This window comes from Sinohyriopsis cumingii, chromosome 15 (genome assembly GCF_028554795.1).
Source record: "Sinohyriopsis cumingii isolate HCF-2022 chromosome 15, ASM2855479v2, whole genome shotgun sequence".
NCBI classification, from domain to species: Eukaryota; Metazoa; Mollusca; class Bivalvia; order Unionida; family Unionidae; genus Sinohyriopsis; species Sinohyriopsis cumingii.
Genome location: NC_142975.1, coordinates 125,532,535 through 125,559,117, shown reverse-complemented (window position 1 = coordinate 125,559,117; position 26,583 = coordinate 125,532,535). Strand labels below are relative to the sequence as shown.

Genomic DNA, 26,583 nt, shown 5'->3' with positions numbered 1-26,583 from the left:
TCTATAGGACCACACAATCCACCTGTTGGACCATCACTATAGGGCCACACAATCCACCTGTTGGGCTGTCACTATAGTGCCATACAATCCACCTGTTGGGCCATCACTATAGGACCACACAATCCACCTGTTGGGCCATCACTATAGGGCCACACAATCCACCTGCAAGGCCATCACTATAGGGCCACACAATTCACCTGTTGGGCCATCACTATAGTGCAACACAACAAGATGCCTTCATTCTCATGTACCTAGGATCAAAAGTAAAAGGAGAAGGTAGTGTGCAACCATCATAAGGCACCAGTCATAACATTATCCAAAGACAAGTGATTCATCAAATAAGCCCAAAATGTAGCAATAGCCCTAACTTCATGGGCTTTAATTCTCATTAAAAAGAGGTTCCTCTCTGTGGTGGACTGATAAGCTCTCCTGACAGTGAAGACCATCCACCTGGAAACAGTGGCTGCCAAAGTATTAGATGAACCCTTAATAGGCAAGAAGAGATGTTTTTGACCCTTCCTTCTCCCTTGAGAAGCTGAAAGAAACCTTGAGGCCCAAGATGGGCAAAGGAGCCTGTCTTGATCATTCCCAGCAGAGACACAACCAAAACTGGAGATCTCAACAGAAGTGAAGCTTCAAAAACTAGTTGATTCTCAGCCAGAAATCCAAGTTGGCAAAGATGAGAATGTGAATCACACTTATCGTTAAACCATTAACTACTGTTTTCTACAGGCAAGACATGAAGCTCACTTCTTCTCACAGACACTAAGGACAGCAGAAAAACAGTATTCACAATAAAGTTATTGAAGAAGCTTCACTCATGGGCTGGTTTATAAGGAGGTTTTGACAATGCCCAAAAAACACAAAAGATCCTGTACATTAAAGAGTGAGATACTTGGTGCTTAAGTTCACAATACCTAATTGAGATTAGAAAGATCAGGGTCAGACCCAATGGCAGAATTCTTTTGGTAAAAGCCCGCATTCAATATGACCATCCATTCTAGGGATAATAGCAACAGCAAGATTTTCATGACAGCTATTGTGGCAGTCACACATGAGGCACCACGTTCATTTACAGGCAACCAGATATCATAAAACATCTACTGGTGAAAACCCTGTTGATAACAGCATTAACAAGGTTTTCAAAATGGCCACATTAGCTATTATACATGTCTGAGCAGAACCATTTTCATTTATGACAAACTAGACAACATAAGAAATATTCTGGTGAAAACCATAGGTCAATATGACTCTTTGTTCAGTAGCTCTAGCTCAGATCAGCACCTACTAGACATCAAAAGAAGTTTTCTGATGAAAAACCAACATCAATATGACTTTCTGTTGATCAGAAGTAGCAATAACAAGATTTTCAAGATGGCTGCCATGGTGAACATATTGGATGTCAAACTGGCACCATTTTCTTTAGGGCCAAGTAGATATCAGAAGAAGTCTTTTAGTGGATATCCCTAGTTGATAGGACTATCCATTCAAGAGATTTAGCAATAAAAAATGATTTTCAAATCTGCTGCTGTAGTGGCTATACTGGTGTTACAACAACAAAGACCATAGGATGAATGTGTGTGTAAAATTTCAAAGCAATTCTTCAAGTACTTTAGAATTAGTAGTGAGTGAGTGTGTGTGTGTGATCTGCATTTTTAATGTAGTTGAATGATTTTTCAGTCAAATTATTATAATATCAGCAGTGTGGCAGTTTAAAGTGATGTCTTGCACTGAGGCATCATGCTACAAACATGTGGTATCATGTCCCACCCAGTCACATTATCCTGATACCTGGCTGACCAGTCCTAACACTGATTTCTTAATGCTTAGCACCAAGTGAGGCAGCTGCGGGCACCATTTTTATAAGTCTTTGGTATGACTTGATTAGGATTTGAACCTGCGAACTCCTACATCTGAGGTGGAAGCTCTGACTACTTAGTCCACCAGAGCAGTAGAAGTAGTAGCGATAACAAATTTGTGCTAATAGACAAACAGTTAATGGATAATGGATAAAAGACCACCACACAAGCTTGTTTGGTGCATGATTAGTAGTAACTAACAAAAATGTACAAAAAGAAAACAGAAAACATTCAGATAAGCACAGACTGAGGGGACAAACACTCAACTGAAAAAAAAGATGAAATGCACAAAACAGCAAATCTAAAACTGAAGACAAAGGGAATTTTTGAAAAGTGATATAGCACATGTTTAACACAGACATTGTCCAAGGAAACTTAAAATGTTATTATGTCCATTGGCTGTGCCAAAGGAGTCAGACTGGGATGATGTACTTTTCCATTCTGCTAAGGAGTCAGACTGGGATGATGTACTTTTAAATTCTGCTAAGGAGTCAGACTGGGATGATGTACTTTTAAATTCTGATAAGGAGTCAGACTGGGATCATGTACTTTTTAATTCTGATGAGGAGTCAGACTGAGATCATGTTCTTTCTAATTCTGACCCTGCAGTACTAATTGGAGGAAATAATTAGCTTTGATGGGAACCATGAGTTCTGGAATGGTAAAGTGATGCCACAGTATTACTGTTATTAACATGACATTTACATAACAAAAATATGATACACTAACACACTATCTCTTTACTCAGCTGAAAGAACTTTAACTTACAGTTTGCTTGTAGTAAGTTCCAAATCTGAATGCAGCATTGGAGCGCTTGTTTGTGTCAACACACAGCTGAAATCTGCGACTGAACATATCCGATGTGTCAATATATTGTCCCTTCAGGTTATATCGAGCCACTCTATACTGTAGGTATGATGCTGGATCAAATGTGTACTGTGTAGTGATCATGGTATCCACAACTATGTCAGAGCCTTTCATTGCACGCTTATCACTCTCTACATAATAGAGCCATGGCTGTCCGGGTGGCCTAAAATGAAGAAAATTTCAGTTTTAGTTATCCCAAATATGTGTTTTATGCAAAACTAAAATTGACACAAAGTGCAAAAATGCTTTAGTGATTTCCTCCTACAGTCAGACTTGCATTCAAGGGTACACAAATCTACCAGCCCTTCACCAGTGAAATATAGTCACATGTATGTATGTATATATATATATATATATATATATATATATATATATATATATATATATATATATATATATATATATATATATATATATAATAAATGATGCAATTTATTGATTATTGTTTAACAGCACACCAGCGTATAACATGCAAAGCAACTCTGACCTAATGCATTTTCATGCAGAGGAATCTATGACATGATTTATTTTTAATAATAAAAAGAAGAGTCCTTTGAAATGTCAGGAGAGAAGCCTCAAGTTAATCCTCAAACAATTGGTCAATAGAAAACTTTCTGTAAGTCAAATTTCTTTTGATGTTCTCACAATCATTAACAGGACCATTTCCAGGGTTCCACCAAGGTTATTAAGTGGATTTGTGATGTATATCATCCTGTATTCCCACCTAATGGAGACTGAATATAAAACTCAAATGTAATTAAATTGAAAAAGTCAGTGTTATTTTGTAACCTTCATAAGACATTACTTAGATCAAAGGTCCACTGAAACAATACCTATTAACACCTGGACATTAATGGAGCTAAAACAGAGAGCAAGTTAGCTATTTTCTCCAGAGAACAAACCAAAATGCTAACCAGAGTACAGTGAATGGTATGTTATACAAAATAATAAAATCAAAATAGTACCAGTACTCTGTGTAGACTCTAGTAGGATATGGTTAACTCTGGAGGTCACAAACAAATGGAGTTTAATAACATCAAGCAACTTAACCTCTTAAAACAAAACCTGAAACTCTTATTTTCTTATTAAACTTACCATGGCCATGACCTTTAGACACCAAAATGTATCAATTACTTTTTATCCTTAAATGGAAACTATCTGTACATTTAGTCAAGGAGATTACTTTAGATCAAAAGTCGTTCTGCAAAACCCATTTTTCTTTGAGCCACAAAAACCTTGCACTTTAACTTTTTGACCTCAAGATCAGTACACCTCTTTCAAACTTTAAGCCAAGCCTTACTCCAACTTTACTCAAGGTATGTCATCTAGAACTACTGTTGTTATTCCAACACTGTTTACTTCATATAATCAGTGATCTTGACCTCTGACCTTTTAACATCCAAATCAAGAGGATTATTTCTTACCCACCATCCATGTAATCTGAAAAATCTGATAAAGATACATTGTTGATAAATGGATTTTGTTTTTGGCAGAAACCATTTTTCTTCTAATAGTCACTCTTACCTTGACCATTTTCCTACTGCCCCAAATCAACAGGCTTTTCTTTCTTATGCCTTGTGCAAGTTATTGCCAAAGCTTGGTCAAAATCTATGATGCAGAATTAGTTGTTGTTGTTGTTGTTGTTGTTGTTTAATGCCATTTTTCAGCACACGATAGGCTATACATGGCGGCCAGTATTAATGGTGGAGGAAGAACCCGGGAAAACACAGGAAAGAACCACCGACCCACGAGAAGCTACTGGCAAGCTTTCTCACATACCCACATTGGCTGAATTCAAGACTTGAACCCACGCAAACATAGGTGAGATGGCAGTGATCCGTAACGGAGAGTGCTTTAGACCACTCGGCCACTCGGGGCCCCTGCAGAATTAGTACTACTGTGCAGAAATCATTTTTCTACTTTCAGTCAATAGGACCCTGACCATTGAGCTTTTGACCCTGAAATCAATAGGAATTATTCCCTACCCAATGTGCAAGCCACCTACAAAGTTTGGTAACTCTTGATGGTGAAGAACTGAAGCTATTGTGCAAAAACTGTATATCAGTCAGAGACCTTAACCTTTGACCAAAAAATCAATTACAGCAAGTGCAAGCCATCAACAAAGTAGATGACATAGAACTAATGTTATTGTGCAGAAGCCACTTTAATTGTTTCATTCACAGTGACCTTCACTGTTGACTTTTCACACTGAATTCAATAGGGTTCAACCTCATCCACAAAGTTTAAATGGTAGATAGCACACAATATTGTACAGAAACCATTTTTCTTCTTTCAGTTAGGGGGGCCCCGAGTGGCCAAGTGGTCTAAAGCACTCACCATTCCGGAACACTGCTATCTCACCTCTGTCTGCGTAGGTTCGAGTCCAATGCTCGGCTTGTGTGGGTGCATGGGAAAGCCTGCCAGTAGCTTCTCATGGGTTGGTGGTTCTTCCCTGGATTTTCCAGGATTCTTCCTCCACCAGTTATACTGGCCGCCATGTATAGCCTATATTGTGCTGAAAAATGGCATTAAACCCTAGAACAACAGCAACAAATCTTTCAGTTAGTGACCTAGACCTTTGACATTTTGTTACCCAAATCAAAAGGGTTCTTCTTTAGCCAAAGTGCAAGGCCATATACAAAGTTTGGTAAATGGTGGAGAACTCAATTTATTGCAGAGAAACCATGCAACCTTCTTAAAAAAAATAACCCTGACTACTGCTTGATGGAATTCTTCCAGACCTCTAATATAAGCAATCTGAAAAGCTTGGTAACTACATATGGTGAACAATTCAAGTTGCAGCAGAGAAATGTTGTTGTTGTAGGGCAACACAATCCACCTGCTGGGTCATCACTATAGTGCCACACAATCCACCTGTTGGGCCATCACTATAGGGTAACACAATCCACCTGTTGGACCATCACTATAAGGCCACACAATCCACCTGTTGGGCCATCACTATAGGTTAACACAATCCACCTGTTGGATCATCACTATAAGGCCACACAATCCACCTGTTGGGCCATCACTATAGGGTAACACAATCCACCTGTTGGACCATCACTATAGGGCCACAATATCTACTTGTTGGACCATCACTATAGGGCCACAATATCTACTTGCTGGGCCATCCTTATAGGGCCACACAATCCACCTGTTGGGCCATCACTATAGGGCCATACAATCCACCTGTTGGGCCATCACTAAAGTGTCACACAATCCACCTGTTGGGCCATCACTATAGGTTAACACAATCCACCTGTTGGATCATCACTATAAGGCCACACAATCCACCTGTTGGGCCATCACTATAGGGTAACACAATCCACCTGTTGGACCATCACTATAGGGCCACAATATCTACTTGCTGGGCCATCCTTATAGGGCCACACAATCCACCTGTTGGGCCATCACTATAGGGCCATACAATCCACCTGTTGGGCCATCACTAAAGTGTCACACAATCCACCTGTTGGGCCATCACTATAAGGCCGTACAATCCACGTGTTGGGTCATCATTAAAGGGCAACAAAATCCAACTGTTGGATACAATAATTTCATCAATTTCTTTAAGTATTGTGAAGTTTTGTGCCAACATAAACAAGAGTTTAATTTAATAATTAGTCAAGGTATGTTGTGTTCTAGTAGAAGACAGAATATTACCACAGCATCTATCTTTATATGAATAAAGACGTTAAACATTTCTATTTAGGAAAGTTAGTTTCAGTTGTTCAGTTGTGCCAAAAACTCAATCACTGCTCATTATTTATTTTTTAAAGATATCAGAATTTTATAAAGCTGGTAAGTGTTGACCTTGTTATCATATTAACCCATGAACACCAAAGCCAATAAGTCTTCTTTGTGTGTGTCTTCAGTGTATTATGTCTACAATCACTGCTCAAACAATGGTCAACAGATGTTTGCTCATTCAAGTGGCAGACATAACCAAGCAACAAATAATGCAGAGGTTGATACAAGATTCTCAATTAAATTAATAAATCAATTAATTTCCTGAATTGCTAATCATCAGTCAATCACTCAACTAAATGTTGTTAAAATTATGGAGCAACAATTTATAAAATCATCAATCCTCAACCTACAAGAAAAACCTAAAGCTGACAACATGCACACGTGGCTTGATGGTGTTGTCAAACAACTGTCACGCAATCAATTGACCAGTGAATAATAATGCCCATTCCCTAAAATAAATGATCCAATTTTTGATTAACAATTATTCTTGCTGAGGTCACTCAAATAAATAGATTTCAAACTGTTAATTAGTGGGTATTTATAATGGATAACATAATCAGCTCAAGATTCAGTTTTTCACAAGTCAGCCATCTTAGAAAATGTGGCATTAGTAGGATGCAGCTGAAAATCAATATTTTTTAAATAAAAAAAACTATAAAATATTCTGAATCAGCAGAGGAAATTCTGGCAGTATGAAATTTATACAGAACACTGCTTAATGATCCTGGGTCCTACACGTGCATACATACTGAACAGTAAATATAACTCATCTTTATCTCTGTAATTTTCAATATTTTTGCATTGAATTTAGACACATAATGATCTGTGACAAAATGACTTTATTCTTCTTTGTGCATATTTTCAATGGAATTATTATGGATTCACTTTTATAGATATAAGGAGTTCGGTTGGTGAGTACACGTGTTGATACTTCAACTGTTTATGCTGTATGTTGGACATGAGGCTAAAAAAAAATGTTCGTTTCTGGTCAACTGACCATTTCTGCTTCTCCTTGCTGACCTTAACATTTTGGTACCCATGGTTTTTAAAAAAATCCTTAAATTGATTTGTGCATCTCACTGAGCTAGTTTAGCCAAGTACTTTTAAGTTCTTAGTATATTATATGTACTAATCATTATAATATATATAGTTTTTTTAATTAAAAAAACCTACCTTCCTACTCTAATTAAAAACCAGATCAATACGAAACATACATCTGTTTTTTTTTTTACCTGAACATATATATGCAGCAATGCATGGTTCTCTGAATAAAGTGAAATATTATATAAACAATCTCTACATTTTTAGCAGATGTGTATTTCTCACAAAACATGCATTAAGATGGTAAATGTGATAGTGAAGCACATAGTTTTTGCCTCTTTCTATCACCCACCTACCCCTTTCTTTGTATACAATTTCTTCAGCTAATTTACCTGGTCAACAATTATAGCATGATACAGTTCACTGTATAATCATGCCTCCCTGATGGTCTCTCATTTCTCCTTATTCTGCTTTGCATGAGCAGTGACTTCTCTGTATACTGGGAACATAGAAAGGTCTCTGCATCAAAATATCTTACGACTTACTCTCCATAAATGATCTTTTGAAAAAGTATTTGTAAACTCACCATATTTTTGATGATAAAGGTAACACATCGAAGTAGATGTCACATACTGTGCTGAAAGTGTTGATCAGTACAGGATTGTAGTCATACAGTATCAGTACACAAAGGTTTCCTAGAACTTGGCAAGCTGTGCTGTTGTCATACTGCAGAAAACATTACACATCGGTTACAACACAGATTTATATTAAAGAGCTTATACAATATACATATTATATAGCTGGTAGAACATATGCTTCTCTGACATTCATGTGCACTGAAGTAAATAATAAACCTTTTTGTTTAATATTTCAATGGTTCCCAGGGCAATAACTGTTCATGAAACATAGTGCTCAATTTTTAAAATGCTGTTCATGAAAGCCATAGAAGTTACATTATAAATGCAGAAGCCAAATGAAGAGGGCTGTCCTCATACAGCAGTAAAGCACATCAATAGTGTATTTAATGCTTGAGATAATATCATAATTGGTTCTCGTAAACTAAGAACTAAAACAGTGAAACCTAGTAATGACTGAACAAAATCTGACCACTTAAACTGGGTCCATGACCATATCCGTATTATTAGATGGGCAACCATATAATGCAGGGCTACAGTAAGAGCATCCAACCATTTTCTGGTCTGGGTACTAAAACAGAAAATGAACAAGAACAGTTCCTTATCACTAGTTATGCATATTAATTAAAATGCATATTTTCAAAAGGACTATCTACATGGACACACAATGTGAAGGACTGGGCTCCATGTGGCCCATGGGCTGCAGGTTGGACATGATTGAGCTACAGTACATTGTAGGGGTTTCCAGTGAGGGGCAACATTATAATGTTTGAGTTCACAGTGAGGGGCTACAGTATATTGCAGGGATTTCCGGTGATAGGCTACAGAATATTGTAGGGTTTATAGTGAGGGATTATAATACATTGTAGAGGTTTACAGTGAAGGGCTACAGTATATTGTAAGGATTTGCAGTGAGGGACTACTGTTCATTGTAGGGATTTACAGTGTGGGACTTCAGAATAATGTAGGGGTTTACAGTGAGGGGCTAATTTATTCAAAACAGCAGTATACTGTAAGGGTTTACAGTAATGGGCTACTGACGGCTACATTATATTGTGGGAGTTTACAGTGAGGGACTATTGTATTCTGAACAGCAATATATTGTAGGGATTTACAATGACGGACTACAGTAAAATGGAGGGGTTTATAATGAGGGGCTATAGTATATTGTAGTCGGTTCACAGTGAGAGGTTACAGTATATTGTAGAGGTTTAAAATGAGGGGCTACTGTATTCCAAACAGTAGTATATTGCAGGGGTTTACTCTGAGGGGCTACTGTATTCCAAACTGGAATTTTACAGCAAAACAGCATCTATCAGTGCTGACAATCCTTGCTCAAAGGCTTCCAATCAGTTTTGCACCTAGTGTCACCATTTTATAAATGAAGCAAAAAGTTTTTCATTTACGTAACTCTTTAAAAAAAAAAAAAAGAAATATGGTGTTGAAGTTCAATTCCAATAACATATGACAGTTCTGCTTCATGCTTTGACACTTTTGGCAGCTATACATTCCATCAACAAAACTACCCCATACACTCTCTCTCCACATGTGTTTGTATGTGCTAGTATGTTTGTGTATGTGTGAATTCTGTATATGACATACTTACTTTTTTACACAAAGTATAGGCTGCAATAAGATTATCCTGGAAAAATGCTGATGTTACACCCTGGAAAAGACAAAAAATTCCCTTAATTCTCCATATAAACCAATCCTTCTTTCAGCAAAGTTCTATTCAAGTAAGTTTTCACTCATCATAAAACCACCCTTTAATTTTAAAAAAATTCTCAACACAGGCCCTAGTCTTATATCATAAACACTGCATCGCACTTATTTTTTTACTGACATGCAATTTTGTGATTTTTTTAAAAACAGAGTTTAAATACTGGCTAGATTTTAATGTGTAATTATGGAAGTAGTTTATAATATTTATGGAAGTAAATTATAATTTGATTTAGTTTTGTAGTCTCACACTAGGACTGCTCAATTTCTAAATATCTCTGCATTTAATCAGTGCTGTAAGCCTGCGCCAAGAGGTTCTGTGTTAAACTTGCTCTAAATTGCTGAAGCCATGTATGAATAATTTACATAAAGCTCTTTTCTATTTTCACTATAGTGGTCATATTAATTGGTCAATAAATGTCACTTGTACCAAATGAAATATTTGAGACAAGAATGCTTCTTTTTGAATGTAGTAAAATTTGCTCTCAAGTGTTGTTTCTTTATAAATGCTTGTTTGAACTGGTTCAAAAGTTGCTGGAAGTTTCATTCTTTAATAATTTAAGTTATACTGGCTGTAATGCATACCAGTATCAAAACACTATTTTCCTGGCTATAATGCATACCAGTATCAAAACACTATTTTCCTGGCTATAATGCATACCAATATCAAAACACTATTTTCCTGGCTATAATGCATACCAGCATCAAAACACTATTTTCCTGGCTATAATGCATACCAATATCAAAACACTATTTTCCTGGCTATAATCCATACCAATATCAAACACTATTTTCCTGGCTATAATGCATACCAATATCAAAACACTATTTTCCTGGCTATAATCCATACCAATATCAAAAGACTATTTTCCTGGCTATAATGCATACCAATATCAAAACACTATTTTCCTGGATATAATCCATACCAGTATCAAAACACTATTTTCCTGGCTATAATGCATACCAATATCAAAACACTATTTTCCTGGCTGTAATGCATACCAATATCAAAACACTATTTTCCTGGCTATAATCCATACCAGTATCAAAACACTATTTTCCTGGCTATAATGCATACCAATATCAAAACACTATTGTCCTGGCTATAATGCATACCAGTATCAAAACACTATTTCCTGGCTATAATGCATACCAATATCAAAACACTATTTTCCTGGCTATAATCCATACCAGTATCGAAACACTATTTTCCTGGCTATAATGCATACCAATATCAAAACACTATTTTCCTGGCTATAATGCATACCAGTATCAAAACACTATTTTCCTGGCTATAATGAATACCAATATCAAAACACTATTTTCCTGGCTATAATGCATACCAATATCAAAACACTATTTTCCTGGTTATAATCCATACCAGTATCAAAACACTATTTTCCTGGCTATAATCCATACCAGTATCAAAACACTATTTTCCTGGCTATAATGCATACCAATATCAAAACACTATTTTCCTGGCTATAATGGATACCAATATCAAAACACTATTTTCCTGGCTATAATGCATACCAATATCAAAACACTATTTTCCTGGCTATAATGCATACCAATATCAAAACACTATTTTCCTGGCTATAATGGATACCAATATCAAAACACTATTTTCCTGGCTATAATGCATACCAATATCAAAACAGTATTTTACTGGCTATTATCCATACCAGTATCACAACACTATTTCCAAGTGTAATAAGCAATAGCGTAATTCAGAAGTATCACATAATGATGTATATTTAATGTATATGTGAACTAAAATGTAGCCAGGTTTCATATATATGTACACTGTTACCTGAAAGCGGTTTATTTACATCCTAAAATCATTTCAAAAAACTTCAGTTCACCCCATGCAGCATGAGCAAAGTGCTTGTAATGAGAAAATCGATATACGTTGAGCTCACTGGCCATGGACTGCACTATAGTCAGGGTAATTTAAGACTTGAGGTAGACAATAATTTTAATACACAAAAGGTCTTGTCAGGGAGCTGTCCACTTTACGGAGCAAAATCATAAGCTGTAGAGTTGTTTGATGGATTGAAGTCTGTTGAGCAGCTGTAGAGATCTTTGGGCAGAATGTGTTTGGCAACTGTAGAGCTGTTTGACTGTCCATGTTTGGCTGTCTGGATGTGGTTGGATATGCCTGGAAGTTTGAGGCATGATCCAGAGTCATGGTACTCAAGAGGGTTTTGAATATTAACCTGCGTGCTGCTATAGGTTACAACATCCATTCAGCGGAGAATAGTTGTCATCTCGTGTTGAGGGACCAAAGCTTCAGAACCAACTGGTCCGCAGTGAACAAGAATGGCTCCTGAGGGATCCTTTTTGCAGACTAGGATGAGTCAGAAATGTATGGTGGCGGCTTCTTCATCATCCAACAGAGTGGTGGGATAGAAGATACTTTGTGGTCATCAACTGGATGCCACAAGTTATGTTTCATTTTTATAAAATTAATTTAGTATCACTATTTGAGAGAAAATTACAATTTATACAGTACCAATAACTGAGTGAATATCATAATATTTGTATACATCCTATTTGTATAAATTCCACACTTTATTCACCCCAGGCCACCATCTGAGTGAAACATACATACATACATGTATGCATGCATGCATGCATGCATACATACATACATGCATACATGCATGCATACACACACATACAGACTGCTCAGGTCGGCTAGTGGTTAGAGCGTCTGCTTCAGATGTGGGAGGTCGTGGGTTCGATCCCCAGCTGAGTCATACCAAAGACTTACAAAAATGGTACTAACAGCTATCTCGCTTCATGCTCAGCATTAAGAGGTTAGTGTTAGGGCTGGTCGGCCTGGTATCAGGATAATGTGACTGGGTGGGACATCATGCTACCTGTCTGCAGCATGATGCCCCAGTGCTAGACCTCACTATAAACTGCCACACTGCAGACATCATAGCAATACGACTGAAAAATTGTTAAAGCTACATTAAAATTCCAAATCACACACACACACACACACACATACATACATGTCCAACTTGTGGATTAAATATTATCCATATTTGTACAAATCCCATACTTTATTCACCTATGGTGAATAAACATCATCTATTCATAGTTGGATAAAATTATCCATTGATACCTTGGTAGTAGACGCAATAATGTTCATTTTGCGATAATTTCTAAACATTTATCATCCATGGTGATAGATCCATAAGTCAATCATATTCTGTTTCTAAGTTCTATTGACTAATTCTTGTTCACTGCTTGTTTAAGTTGCATGTTATGATTATTACAGTTAGAAACAATATTAGTTTTCATTTTATCCAATTAATGTAATGTGCATCAGTTTTGTGAATCCACTTTTAAGTGCATGAGTTTGTCGGATTTAATTTTTCAATCACAATATAAATAAACATCTTGTTCATAAAATTGCTTTAAGTATCTTCACTGTAACCTGACTGGATCATCCTGTTACAATGGTGTCAGAAGTGGGATCAGATTAAACACAGCACTAACATTACTTTACACAGGGCTTGTATGTTTTTCTTGTGTTTCAGACTGTGACATTCCTGACAAGACTTAATGTGGGAGGTTTAGTAAGTATCCAATTTACATTACATATTAACTTTAGTTGTCACATATACACATTACATTAATTTTTGTTGCCCTCTGAGAAGGAGGATATAGCTGGTTTGTAAAATTCCATAATTTTATATTTTTGCATTGTAGCACACTTAGGATTGGTCATCATATCAACAGAATAAAACATGTCACTAAAAGATGTAGTAGAGATGGACAAGCCATTTGGGTATCAGAGGGAGTCCCTTTGAAAATTCATACAGGGGGAGCAGGCTTGGTGACAGTGAACATAGGTTTAGCCAAATATAGCCTATCATGTGCTGAAAAATGGTCTTAAACCGCACAAAACACAAACAAAACCAGAATCCCATCAGTGATGATCATGAACCTATGGAGCATCTCAGAATCTTCTTCCACTAAATATACTGGCTGCCATATATAGCCTATCTTTTAAACTGTGAAGTCCTATAAACTGACCTGCTAGGAAGTACAAGAATCAATGAGAAGTTCTTCAAGCTGAGCTATCAAGAAGTACAAGAATCGCTGAGAAACAGCATTGAAACTGAGCTATCAAGCACAAGAATCATGGAGAAGTCCTTCAAAATGAGCTATCAAAAAGTACATGAATCATTGAGAAATCCTTGTAACTGAGCTACCAAGAAGTCCAAGAATCACTGAGAGGTCCTTCAAATTGACCTGCCTAGAAGCAAAATAATCACAGAGACACTCTTCAAGCTGAGCTCTCAAAAAGTACAAGAACCATTGAGAAATCCTTCAAACTAAGCTATCCCGAAATACAAGAATCATTCAGAAGTTCTGGAAATTTAGCCATCAGCAAAAAACAGGAATCACTGAAAGTCATTCATACTGAGTTATCAGGCTGTACAAATTATAGAGAAGTCCTTAAAGTTGAACTATCAAGCAGTATAATAATCACTGAGGAGTTCTTGAAGACTTAGCTATCAAACAGTACAAGAAACATTATAAGTCCTTCAAACTGAGTTATCATGAAGTACAATAATCACCTAGAAGTCCTTAAAAATGGGTTATCATGAAGTACAATAATCACCTAGAAGTCCTTCAAAATAAGCTATCAAGAATTACATGAATCACCTAGAAGTTCTTGAAACTGACTTATCAGGAAAAGCAAGAACCACTGAAATGTAATTCAAACCAACCTATCAAGCATTACACAAATCATTGAGAAGTCCTTCAAACTGAGCTGTGAAGAAGTAGAAGAATCACTGAGAAAAGGCACTGAAACCGAGCTATCAAGTACAAAAATCATTAAAAAGTTCTTCAAAGTGAACTATTTAAGTACAAGAGTCACTGAGAAGTCCTTCAAACTGAGCTATCTAGAAGAACAAGAATCATGGAGAAGCTCTTACTATCAGTAAAAAACAAGAGTCATTGAAAATCATTCATAATGAGTTATCAGGTGGTACAAGAATCACTGAGAAGTCTTTCAAACTGAGCTATCTCGAAGTATAAGAATCATTTAGGAGGCCTAAGAACTTAGCTATCAAGAAATACAGTGATCATTACCATGCTTTGTTTGACAAACCAAGCTGTCAAGAAATACAATGATCATACTATCTACTAGTGTAACTTTTTGAAAATTAAAGCGTTTCTTAGAAAACTATTACCACATATTATTACTGAATATATTGAAAGGTGTCAGAAAGGTGCAATGCGACTACAGATAGAAACAACTTCCTATTACATGTGATATGTTATGTGACATATGGCAGTGCTTGGAACACTATGAACTGAGTGAGTACACTAAACTCTTACTACAAACTGAATGTGCACTTACCTTTTATGCTTTTTTGCAGTGTGGAGAATTTACTATTTATGGAGCCCATTTGTCTGCAACAATCTGTGTCTGTCGGACATAATATTCCATACGGATAAGCACATATTCATTCTGCATCTTAGGGCATCTAAGACTGATGTTTTCCGTCAAGAGGTGGATGTCCTTATATGGCCATACTGTGTGATGAAGGAATTCCATTGTATTCGGATATTAGCTGGAGCTTGACCTTGTGATCCTCTATTTCTCATGGACAATGTTCAAGCTTTTAGTAAAACTTTCTTTATCACTACCATTAAAGCTGTTTTGTCCAGGTTAGGTTATGATTCACATCATTATAATGGGCACTCCTTCTGCATGGAGGTGGCTACCAGTGCAGCTAAGGCTGAAATTCCAGACCATCTTATCCAAACCTGAGGTTGATGGTCCTCTAATACATACTGTAGATGTAATCAGGTGCACCCAGACAGAAATAACTTTGCACAGAGACAGATGACACAGCGTGTGTTTCACTAGTTGGTTCATGGTTGTGTCAATCAATGCACCATTTCTTTACTGTATCATCTATTAGTGGACATGCGAATTCCTAACTGGCTATCTAATACATATATCCAAACTTATCTGATGCATTTTCAATCATTATTATCTGTATATATCCTTACATTTATTTTAAATTGGGGGCCTTTGTTCCATAGTCACAGCGCTCCCATCACTTCGTTTGGGCCATTGCCAAGTTTCATGCATTCACAACTTTGCTTTTGAAATCCAATTTGTGTCAGTACTTAAATGTACTCAACATTTATGCCCATATATACTTCATACCCACTTCCTATGGTGCATGTATGGAGTATTGGCTGATGTTTATTATCATAGCAATCCTCAGGATCAGACTTATCAAGTTTCGGTTATCAGTGTCCCTATATACCTTGCATCAACCCCTTGTGGCTCCACATACAGGTGTCAGACACTCTTCACAACCCTACAAACTCCCCACAAGCATTCCTATCCAACAAAAAATTCAGAGCTGGGCTGGTGCAATGTGCTGTGACAAGACTTGCCCCCATTATGCCAAAGATTATTTTATATGTACAATAAAGTGTCTATTGAACCTATGTATTGTGTGTTATTTAAAAATAATGTAATATATATATCTGTGTCTGTGTGTGTCTGTATGTGTGTGTACACATAAACAATACTTGTAGCGTGAGCATCTCATTGCAGGTAGGTAATGGGCAAACAGTATGCAAGACACTGTAACAAGATTTTGACAAAATCTGTAAAATTTTATAAATAATTTCATCAATCTACTGAATTTGTTTTTAAAGAACAAGAATACTTACAGTTCCTGGTATGGTATACATGGCTGGAACTATTCTGAGGTCTATATCACTGATAGGAAAACAAAAACCCCCATGCTGTAAAAGATAGAAGTTACCAGGTGAAAATCTTATGTACATAAAACAACATGCTAACAAAAAAATCTAAAAACATTTTGGTGGGTTATGACAATTCTTATCCCCCATATGCATGATTTAGGTGGAAAGTTTTTACCGTCATGGCAGCTGTCATATTCTCAACTACTAATACTTACATGGTCCAACTTGGCAAATCCATGTTTTGAATTTAAATGTTCCCCCTACCTCACCCACATCAACCCCTCTCCAGAAAATGACCCTGAGGTCGTAACCCTCAAGGCAGCTGACATATAATCAACTAGACACTTTTAAGGCTCACCTTGACAAATGCATGTTTTTAATTACAAGTTCCATCATCCCAAAACCAACCCCTCTCCATACCATGACCCAAAGTGTGTAACCCTACAGTAGCTGGTATATACTCAACTATAAAGCCTTCAAAGGCTAACCATGGCAAATCCCCCCCACTTTCTATTACATGTTCCCACCCAACACACATTATTGGGTAATTACCCAAAATCCATAACAAAATTAATAGTTCTTCCTACTTTGATTGCATGAAGACAAAAAACTGTCCAAATATTTTTAAACTCTCACTGCAAATGGAATTTCTTTATCTCTGACCTCCTCCCAGAAATGCAAGTTGTGAGGGCTAAATGATCATACACATCATGTTAAAGATCATTATGATGAATAATCGCCGAAAGGTTTCATCAGAGATGTGGTTATGAACAGACAGACAGACAGACAAATGAAGCATGCACAAAATCATCCTAGTAAGGCAAGTGGACAACAAAGGCAAAAAACTGTCCAGCTCTCCCTTGTTACAATGCAGTAGCCAGGGTCCATAACTGTCAATTGCATCTTGTACTGAACCATGTTATACCATTACAGTGATATATATATATATTGAGAATAGCTTAATATATGGAACCGTGGTATAGTAGGCAATATCACAATTTTCTTAATAATGGTGGTATGAAAGGAAATTAAGATATGAGACCAAGTTTCACCTTGTTTCCTTTCACCCCTTATTGTTATAACTTGGTATGATTTGGTCATGGGGGCCATAGTAGTACCACATTATATCCAGAATCATGTTATAATGAGATGCATTATAATGGGGGAGAGCTGTACTGGTACAGGTTTGGAATTGGAGACTTGCAGAAGCCAAAACCTTTGTACACATTCACATATATAACAGGTTCATCTTTTGTAAGATTAGGTATGGAAAATGAAATAATTGTTCATACTCTCAAGACAAATAATGAATTTTAATATTTCAATAATCATTTTTTATCACAGTGAATCAATTCTATTTTCATCACTTGAGAAATCAAGAAATATGATTCCCTGCAATACCAGAACTAAAACAAATTTATGCCTGATCTGCATATCCCTCAAACTTATTGATTAGGTCCCTCCTATTTTCTATGTAAGTTGCCCATCAGGCTTGTCCTAAAAATTAAAGTGTTATTTAACTTGTATCAAGGAAACCTTGGGTACATCAACAAAATGCAGCATTTTTATATGAAGTTCTTGAAAGACACTGGTATATTGTTAAATACTCAGCCCCTTCAGGGGCCCCACCTATAGATCCCTCAAACTTCTGAAGTTCATATTGCGTAACTGTATCAAAAGACACAAAGCAAAGCATGTGACCTGTGAATGGGGAACAGGACTAGTTCTGTCCTCCATATTTCATTTGCTACCGAAATTAGCACACACTTGCACTGAGTGTATAATAATAGTGTATAATAATAATAAGCCAGCATGCACACACTATCATGGTAATGCATCTCGAAATATATTATGCTGTACCTATGTGATTATTTGAGAGTTAAGCTATGGGATTAGTGACTTGTAAATGTCTCCAATAAAGCATTTTTTCAACTCAAAAGGAACTGATACCATTATGTTATATTCTAATCCATTTATTTCAAAGAGTTGGTAGTCACTGATTCCACTGCTACAGAGTTAATGCTTTTTTTTTCATTGTGACACTTGAACCTAAGGTTTTTACTGACTGATCTTAAAAGACTAATGCCTCTCCGACTTTGATCAAGAAACAGATTTTTGTTGTTGTTGTTGTTGGGTTTAATGCCATTTCTCAGCATATGATAGGCTATGCATGGCAGCCAGTATTAATAGTGGAGGAAGAACCCAGGAAAACCCCTGGGAAGAACCACCGACCCACGAGAGAAGCTACTGGCAAGCTTTCTCACGTACCCACATTGGCCAAATCCCAGACTAGAATGCACACAGACAGAGGTGAGATGACAGTGATCCATAATGGAGAGCGCTTTAGACCGCTCGGGGCCCCACAGATTTTTATGTTATTGCTTAAAATATCATTAGTTGTGAGCAGTTATACAGCAGAATGTGAACGACGGTTCAGTCTCATCATTAATGACACAAGTATAAAGGACTAACCCTTTGACATTTCAGGAGGGGTACAGGTATCAAAATAACAGAACAAACATATAGCCTTTTTAGGCAATAAAAATTTGTCATGAGAAGTGATTCTTTTTAAGCCATATGCCCTCTGTGTGAAACAGATTTGTGGGGAGCTCTAAACAATACATGGGTACAAATAAATAACAGAATGATACTGTTGTTAAAACAAAAGGCACAAGTGGATCTGATATCATGCAATGGGTAATTGACTTAAACCAGCAAGTCAATGCAAATTTACACACATATTGAAACTGGGGAGTGGAAAGAAAAGTCTGAAGCACATAGATGCTACATGGTCCATTATGTTGGTGTGATTTCACTTCTTTCCTATATATATATACTTGTTGAGGATGCTGAAAAATATTATCATTAACCTAGAACATCTGTTATTAAATGAACTCATCTGAGATCTTGCTGATATAAGCTTACATACCAAATCTGATCAAAATCTGGTCTCTTGAGTGTCCAAAAACTCAGTCAGTGTGGATGTTATGCATGATCAAATTCCTCTGAGACTTTGATGATGCCAGCTTACATACCAAATCTGATCAAAATATGGCCTCCTGAGGGTTCACAAAGTCAGACAATCACATGCAAGATCACCTTAATATGTGTGAATGTCACTCTTAATCAAATTCATCCAAGGTTTTGATGATATAAGGGTACATACCAAATCTAATCAAAATCTGAATTATGGCCTTAGAATGTTCATAAGCAAATCTTGATGGCTGGAACAGACGATGGATGCAAGAATATACTAAAACTATAACCCACAATCATCAAACACCTGTACTTATTTTCTGATACTTTTAATGAATGAACCTATTAAAAACTATGATGAAAGCATACATGCACCACTCCTCTATACAGTATCTGGCAAGAGATACTTGAAAATAGAAAATGTTATGTTCCACATTTGTACAGTAGAAGTAAATGTGACATTTTCAGACTTTTCATATCAACTTAGTCTAGTACAATAATACAGTCTATTACTACACATACAGTCTATTACCATACATACAATCTATTACCACACAATCTATAATCATGCATCTACTATTACCATACATATGGTATATTACCAAACTGACAATTACCATACATAGTCAGGGGCCCTGAGTGGCCAAGTGGTCTAAAGCGCTCACCGTTCCAGATCACTGCCATCTCACCTCTGTCTGTGTGGGTTCGAGTCCAAGGCTCGACTAGCGTGGGTACGTGGGAAAGCCTGCCAGTAGCTTCTCGTGGGCTGGTGGTTCTTCCCTGGGTTTTCCAGGGTTCTTCCTCCACCAGTTAAACTGGCCGCCATATATAGCCTATCTTGTGCTGAGAAATGGCGTTAAACCCTACAACAACAACAACAACAATACATAGTCTATTAAAATACATCTGTTCTAATACCATAAGCCCACTAATCCATGTACAAGTTGCATTATACATAAAACTGAACAGCATACACCAGGAGTTACTGACTCATAACGCACTTGCATGTGGGGATAGCAACCCAACCCTGTAAAACCCAACTTGCTACAAAAACGCCAACAGAAGATTGGAGAGGATGAAGGAGGCCATTGACCCCCAGTTATGAGATAAGCAAGCGGGCTTCCGGCAGAACAGATCTTGTACGGACCAAATAGCTACACTTTGCATCATAGTCGAGCAATTGTTGAAGTGGAAATTCTTCACTCTATATCAACTTTGTCGATTATGAGAAGGCATTTGACAGCGTGGACCGAGAGACACTCTGGAAACTTCTTCGCCACTACAGCATCCCAACCAAGCTGGTGAACCTGATCAAGAACACTTACAACAGAATGTCCTGCAGAGTCATTCATGCAGGACAGCACACAGACTGCTTCCTAGTGCAGACTGTTGTGAGGCAAGGCTGCTCGATGTCACCATTTCTCTTCCTTCTCGCCATCAACTGGATTATGAAGACGTCCACCAATAGGCGGAGAAATGGGATCCAGTGGACATCGTGGAGTCAACTTGAGGACCTGGACTTTGCCAATGACCTACCACTCTTGTCCCATAGTCAGCAGCAAATGCAGGACAAGACCAACGTACTGGCAGCCAGATCAGCACAGGTTGGCCTAAACATCCACAAAGACAAGACCAAGATCCTCAAGATCAATTATGGCAGTAACAACCCAGTCACACTGCAGGGAAGTCCCTTGGAAGAGGTGGAGTCTTTCATGTACCTGGCCAGCATTATCAACCAGCAGGGTGGCACAGGCGAAGATGTCAAGGCAAGGATCGGAAAGGCGAGAGCAGCTTTCATACAGCTCAAGAACATCTGGAGCTCGAAAGAAATTTCCGTAACTACCAAGATCAGACTGTTCAACTCGAATGTGAGGTCAGTCCTACTGTATGGAGCAGAGACCTGGAGAACCACCAAATCGACCATAAAGAGAGTTCAGACCTTCATCAACAGCTGCCTAAGAAGAATTCTCCAGATCTGCTGGCCAGACACCATCAGCAACAACAGGAAGTGGCAGCGAACCTCCTAGCTTCCAGAAGAGGACGAGATCAAGAAGAGAAGGTGGGGTTGGATAGGACACACCCTACGTAAGCCGCCAACCAACATTACCAAACAGGCATTGAAATGGAACCCTCAAGGCAAGCGGAGAAGGGGACGACCAACAAACACTTGGCGACGCAACCTTGAAACAGACATGACTAAGATGGGTCACACCTGGAGTCAGCTTGAAGGGATGGTACAGGACAGAAGCCTCTGGCAATCTTTTGTGGGCGGCCAATACCCCAGCAGGGGTGACGGGCAAAACTAATGCACTTGCACCTAGATCAGAGCCAATACTGTAATCTAAAGATCAGTCAAGACCTTGGTTTGATATGCCATTATGTGATGGGAGGTCGGGGTCTATGCTGGGCCATAATGTGATGGGAGGTCAGGGTCTATGCTGTGTCAGTAGGTTGTGGCAACTTGGGGTCTATGTAGGGGCATTATGTAACCATATGTCATGGGCTGTGCTTGGTGTTTAGCTCTAAGGAAGACCCTGTCCTGAATCTCAGGCACTGGCGTAGAGGATGTTGAAAGTTTTGGGAAGAGTTGGGGAAAGGACTGAAATCTGAACTCATGTAAAGAAAAATCTGGCCTCATACCTTCACCAGCTGAGGTGGTGGCAAATTTGAGTTGAAAGAGGGTCCTTGAGAGGTCTCTAACTGAAGACATATAAGACAGGCCTCAAAAAAGTCTTTCTGGGGGAACTACATCTGCTGCATATTCAGGATCCACATGAAGTGAGACTGAGGTGAATGGAAGACCCCATTAAAGGAATGATGAGGATGGGAAGGCACAGAGCCTGAAGATCTTGCACTTTGTAGCATTCTATCCTGAAATGCCCTTCCCCCCAAAACTTCTTTAACAGGGAAATATCAATTATAAGAAGAAAATTTTCCCTATTTTTTTAAAAACCAGGAAATACGAGAACAGAATCCCTGACTTTGGGTGAAAGTTGTAAACTACATTCCCTTAAAGGTTTATGGTTGGTATGATGAAAATACAAGGCAATCATACATAAAGGTGGAGGGTCTCAGAAACAAAACTGGTAACCCTCTCGTGATGTGGAGAGGACCCATGCATAATTCATTAGGTCCAACCAAGCCTCAAACTCATTGGAATGCATTTAAAAAAATTATCATCCTCTGGCTGCTGTCAAGGCAAGACCAGATTGATTAGTCCTCTATAATTGAAGAAGTGGAACAGGAACCCATTACCGACTGAGGGTGTAGAGAGTGGTGTCCCCCCCTTTGATATCTGGAGCTGGTGGGGAGGAGGGAAGGCCTCACAGTCAAAAGGCCATCTGTTGACAAATGAGACAAAGAAAATGCATCTAATCCATGTTGCAATGTGAAGAATCATCAACTGGTGGTGGAAGTCTCAAATCCTGTAGGGGTTGAAGGGACATATAGGGAAGGGAAGAGTATGAACCATTTCCTCAAAGATAGCATACTCCCCAACAACTAATGCCCAGTAACTGGTATTTGACTTTCTCAGTAACACATGCCTGGTGCCCAGTTATCTAAAACTTTGCTCAGTGACCAGTGACAGATGCCTGACGCCCCAAGGCCCTTTATCTGTAGTCCATAGCTTTACCCGGTGACTTGATATGGCACAAGGTGCCTTGTGCCCAGCTGCTTGTTAATGACTGGTCAAGTAACAAATATCACCACAAAGAGTCTCTAACCATGCACCCAGTGCTTCAACATGAGACAATAAAAAATCTAGACCTCTTAGATGAGCTGGTAAAATAAGAGTTCCTTCACTTACTCTAGACCAGCAGGACCTGCTCTGGGGTACATATTTCAATCTTCCTACATGTAAAAGGACAATGGCTCTCTCCTAAACTCCATATATTGTCTGCCAACAAAACACAGTCTGTGCATGATCGGTGTCCCACGATGATTTTTATAACCACACTTGCCAACTTGCTGTGCCATTGATGAAATGGCTAAAAAAAAAAATTGCCAAACAACAAATGTAAGTGTCACTGGTAAAAACAAAATCAAATAAATAACCAAAATGAGACACTGATAATAAACTAAAATATACAAAATGGGGATTTAATAGGTCGACTGCACAAAAATAGTACTATGGATTGAACTGATCACAAAGGACACAACGAATAACCAAAACTCTTATAGATCTCAAAATGTGTTTTACCAACTACTGTAAAAACTTTAAATTCCTTGGATTTCAATTTTCATGACTTTTGTATGCAAGCTACACCTTGAATTTGAAGTCAAAACAAAAGATCTACTAAGCTGACTTTCACCGCCAACCACAACCCTGCATTATATACAACAGAAAGTCATCACCTGCTTCTTTTGTTTAAATAACATGGTCTTTCTATATTGCTCAGAACATTAAAAATACATTATGATAATTACAGAATATGAAATATACATTATAATTAAATAATATGAAATATACATTGTGATAATTACAGAATATGAAATATACATTATGATAATTACAGAATATGAAATATACATTATGATAAATAAAGAATGAGATATACATTATGATAAGAACAGAATATGAAATTTATATTATGATAATTACAGAATATGAAATATACATTGTGATAAGTACATGCATGACAAGGAACACTGGAACTAATTGATTACCTTTTAATTCGAATGCAAAATTTCAAGGCATTAAAACTCATGTAAGTTTAAAATGACTACCTGATGTACACTGCTGTCGGGCATTTCTGCACACCTAAGGTTTTTGTTTCCAATAATGAAGCAAAATGCATACCGAATTCGAGCGATTGACAAAAATAAAATACAGCAATGCTTACCATTTGAAAAGATGCAATTGTCACCAGTATATCTTGTTCAAAATAATATTAATTTTGGACACAGGGGATACCAACCCCTGTTTTCCTGACTCGCGATATGTCGCCCTAATCTGCGCACAGCTTTGAAAAGATGTAATGTTTATCTGTCATGCTACAGAAATGAAATGTATTACTTTGGACTTTCTTTGTCAGCAGTTCAGTCAAGTAATTAGGTCAGGTTTATAGCTAGTTTTACAAAATTCAACGTACAAATGCCAATAAATGGCAAGAGATATTAAGGTAACTAAACTGATCTTGTAAAAATGTTAGGAAAATTCAACATTTTATGAAAAATAAGCTATTACATGAAAGAGAAACAACAATGAACATGATGTAATGTGTTTACAACGTCTCTTTGATGGGGAAAAATTACTACAGAATTTAAAAACAGACTATATGCCAGTGAATTTGTTGAGAATTTATGTTCTAGCGGCAAATAGACACATTGGGCAGCAGACAATTTTTTACATGTGGGACAACTTCTTGCAAAATTGGAAACTTGGATTAAAATACAGTTTTGTTTTAAGGTACACATTTCCATCTTTTATATAACGTATTTATTTGTATGATTCTAAAAGATGCATAGTAAATAAAATTTTCTGGGTACAGGTTCAAGAAGGTCATGGAGTGGGTCGGCATGTTGCCATTTAGAAATCACATTTTTATGTGCATTTCGAGTCTAAATGTGGGATATTTTTGTACACTTTAAGAATATCACTTTCCTTAATTAAAGTACGATCATTCTTTCTTGATCCAAAATGGATTTTTGAACCAAAATAACACGTGATCCAATGTTTACAGAAATGACATATCATTGCGCAGAACTACCTGACACGCAGAACTGGAAGACATGGCGGTATAGTAATAGATACAGATTTAGTTCCTGTCTATGTCCATCTTTTTTCCCCAAATTACATATTATTCCAATTTATACATACATTTTTGCACACATCACCTATTAAATAAATAGACTGCAGATTAGTCCCACTTTCTCAAAGCCAATTTCAATCAGGTCTCTCCAAAGTGTTACTTTGTCATGCACGCAGATAAGCCACTTTGCCTGAATTGGCTTAAGAGTAGAATGTTTTCAGTCAACAAAGACATCTTCTCACTGTCCTTATCTTGGCAGTTTATGTTTTGAAAATACTGTAACAATTCCTTCAGCACCAGCCATCACAATACATTAATAACAAAAGCATTCATCAGAACCATACAGATCCGATTTTGTACCATAAAGCCAAGGCCAATCACCAACAAGGGGTTCCCATGGTGTGATTTTAGCACTATCAGTTCAAACAAATGAATTTTACAATCACTGGCTTTGTTCGGGCACCGAATCCCTAATTGATGAGAAATGTATGCTTTGATAGTTGTTTTTAAAAATACATGAGTACCTAATTTCTTAAGATTACACTAGTGGTATTAAATATGTTAACTCATAGACATGTGGAAAGAGAAGAAATCATTTTCTTTAGAGCTCTGCATTTATGCCAGGTGTTAGTAATGAATAACTTAATTAATCAACTTAGTAACTGCAATATGGTTTAAATTTGCTTACTAACAAGTATATGGAAATGAATGTTCAAATAATCATTAACACTGAAATGTACATCATTTTTTTAAAATGACAGATCCATGAAATCAGGTATCCACAAATATGCTCTTTTTACCCAAACCATGAAATCTGAAACCCATGAAAATAAAGTGTTTTACAGTGGGACTTGGGAAAGAAGGATGATTTTCCGACTAATCTAAAGTATCAAAGGTAGCAAACTGGGACAGCGTTGTTTTTGTTCTGGACCTTCAGTTACTAACTGGAGGAAATTTTTACCTGGGACTGAGAATTAGCAACTAGAAAACATATAGCAAAGTAATAATAACTGATAATGTATAACAGCTATTAAAATTTTAATTTCTGGAACTACTTACTGATGTGGGACAGCTACAAGAGTTGTTCTCAGACACTGGAAGGACATTGGTACACTTGACACACCTGTTAAAAAGGTAAGAAAATTAATCAGTCATGTCACTGTCCTACCTGAAATAATGACCCCATTCACTGACCTGTTTAGCACCTGCAATCTACGC

The 26,583-nt window shown here is 37.4% G+C and overlaps 1 protein-coding gene across 1 annotated transcript in view; it reads right to left on the bottom strand.

The window, feature by feature from the left end:
- The window catches only part of LOC149782696 (meckelin-like), a 95,406-nt gene that overhangs the window by 44,662 nt on the left and 24,161 nt on the right, over positions 1–26,583 (bottom strand). The window contains exons 5-9 of the mRNA XM_089934190.1: positions 26,425–26,488; positions 16,601–16,675; positions 9,759–9,818; positions 8,104–8,243; positions 2,628–2,889 (exon numbers count right to left, since the gene is read on the bottom strand). Coding sequence (XP_089790316.1) covers positions 2,628–2,889; positions 8,104–8,243; positions 9,759–9,818; positions 16,601–16,675; positions 26,425–26,488 — 601 coding nt within the window. The remainder of the gene's footprint in view (positions 1–2,627; positions 2,890–8,103; positions 8,244–9,758; positions 9,819–16,600; positions 16,676–26,424; positions 26,489–26,583) is intronic.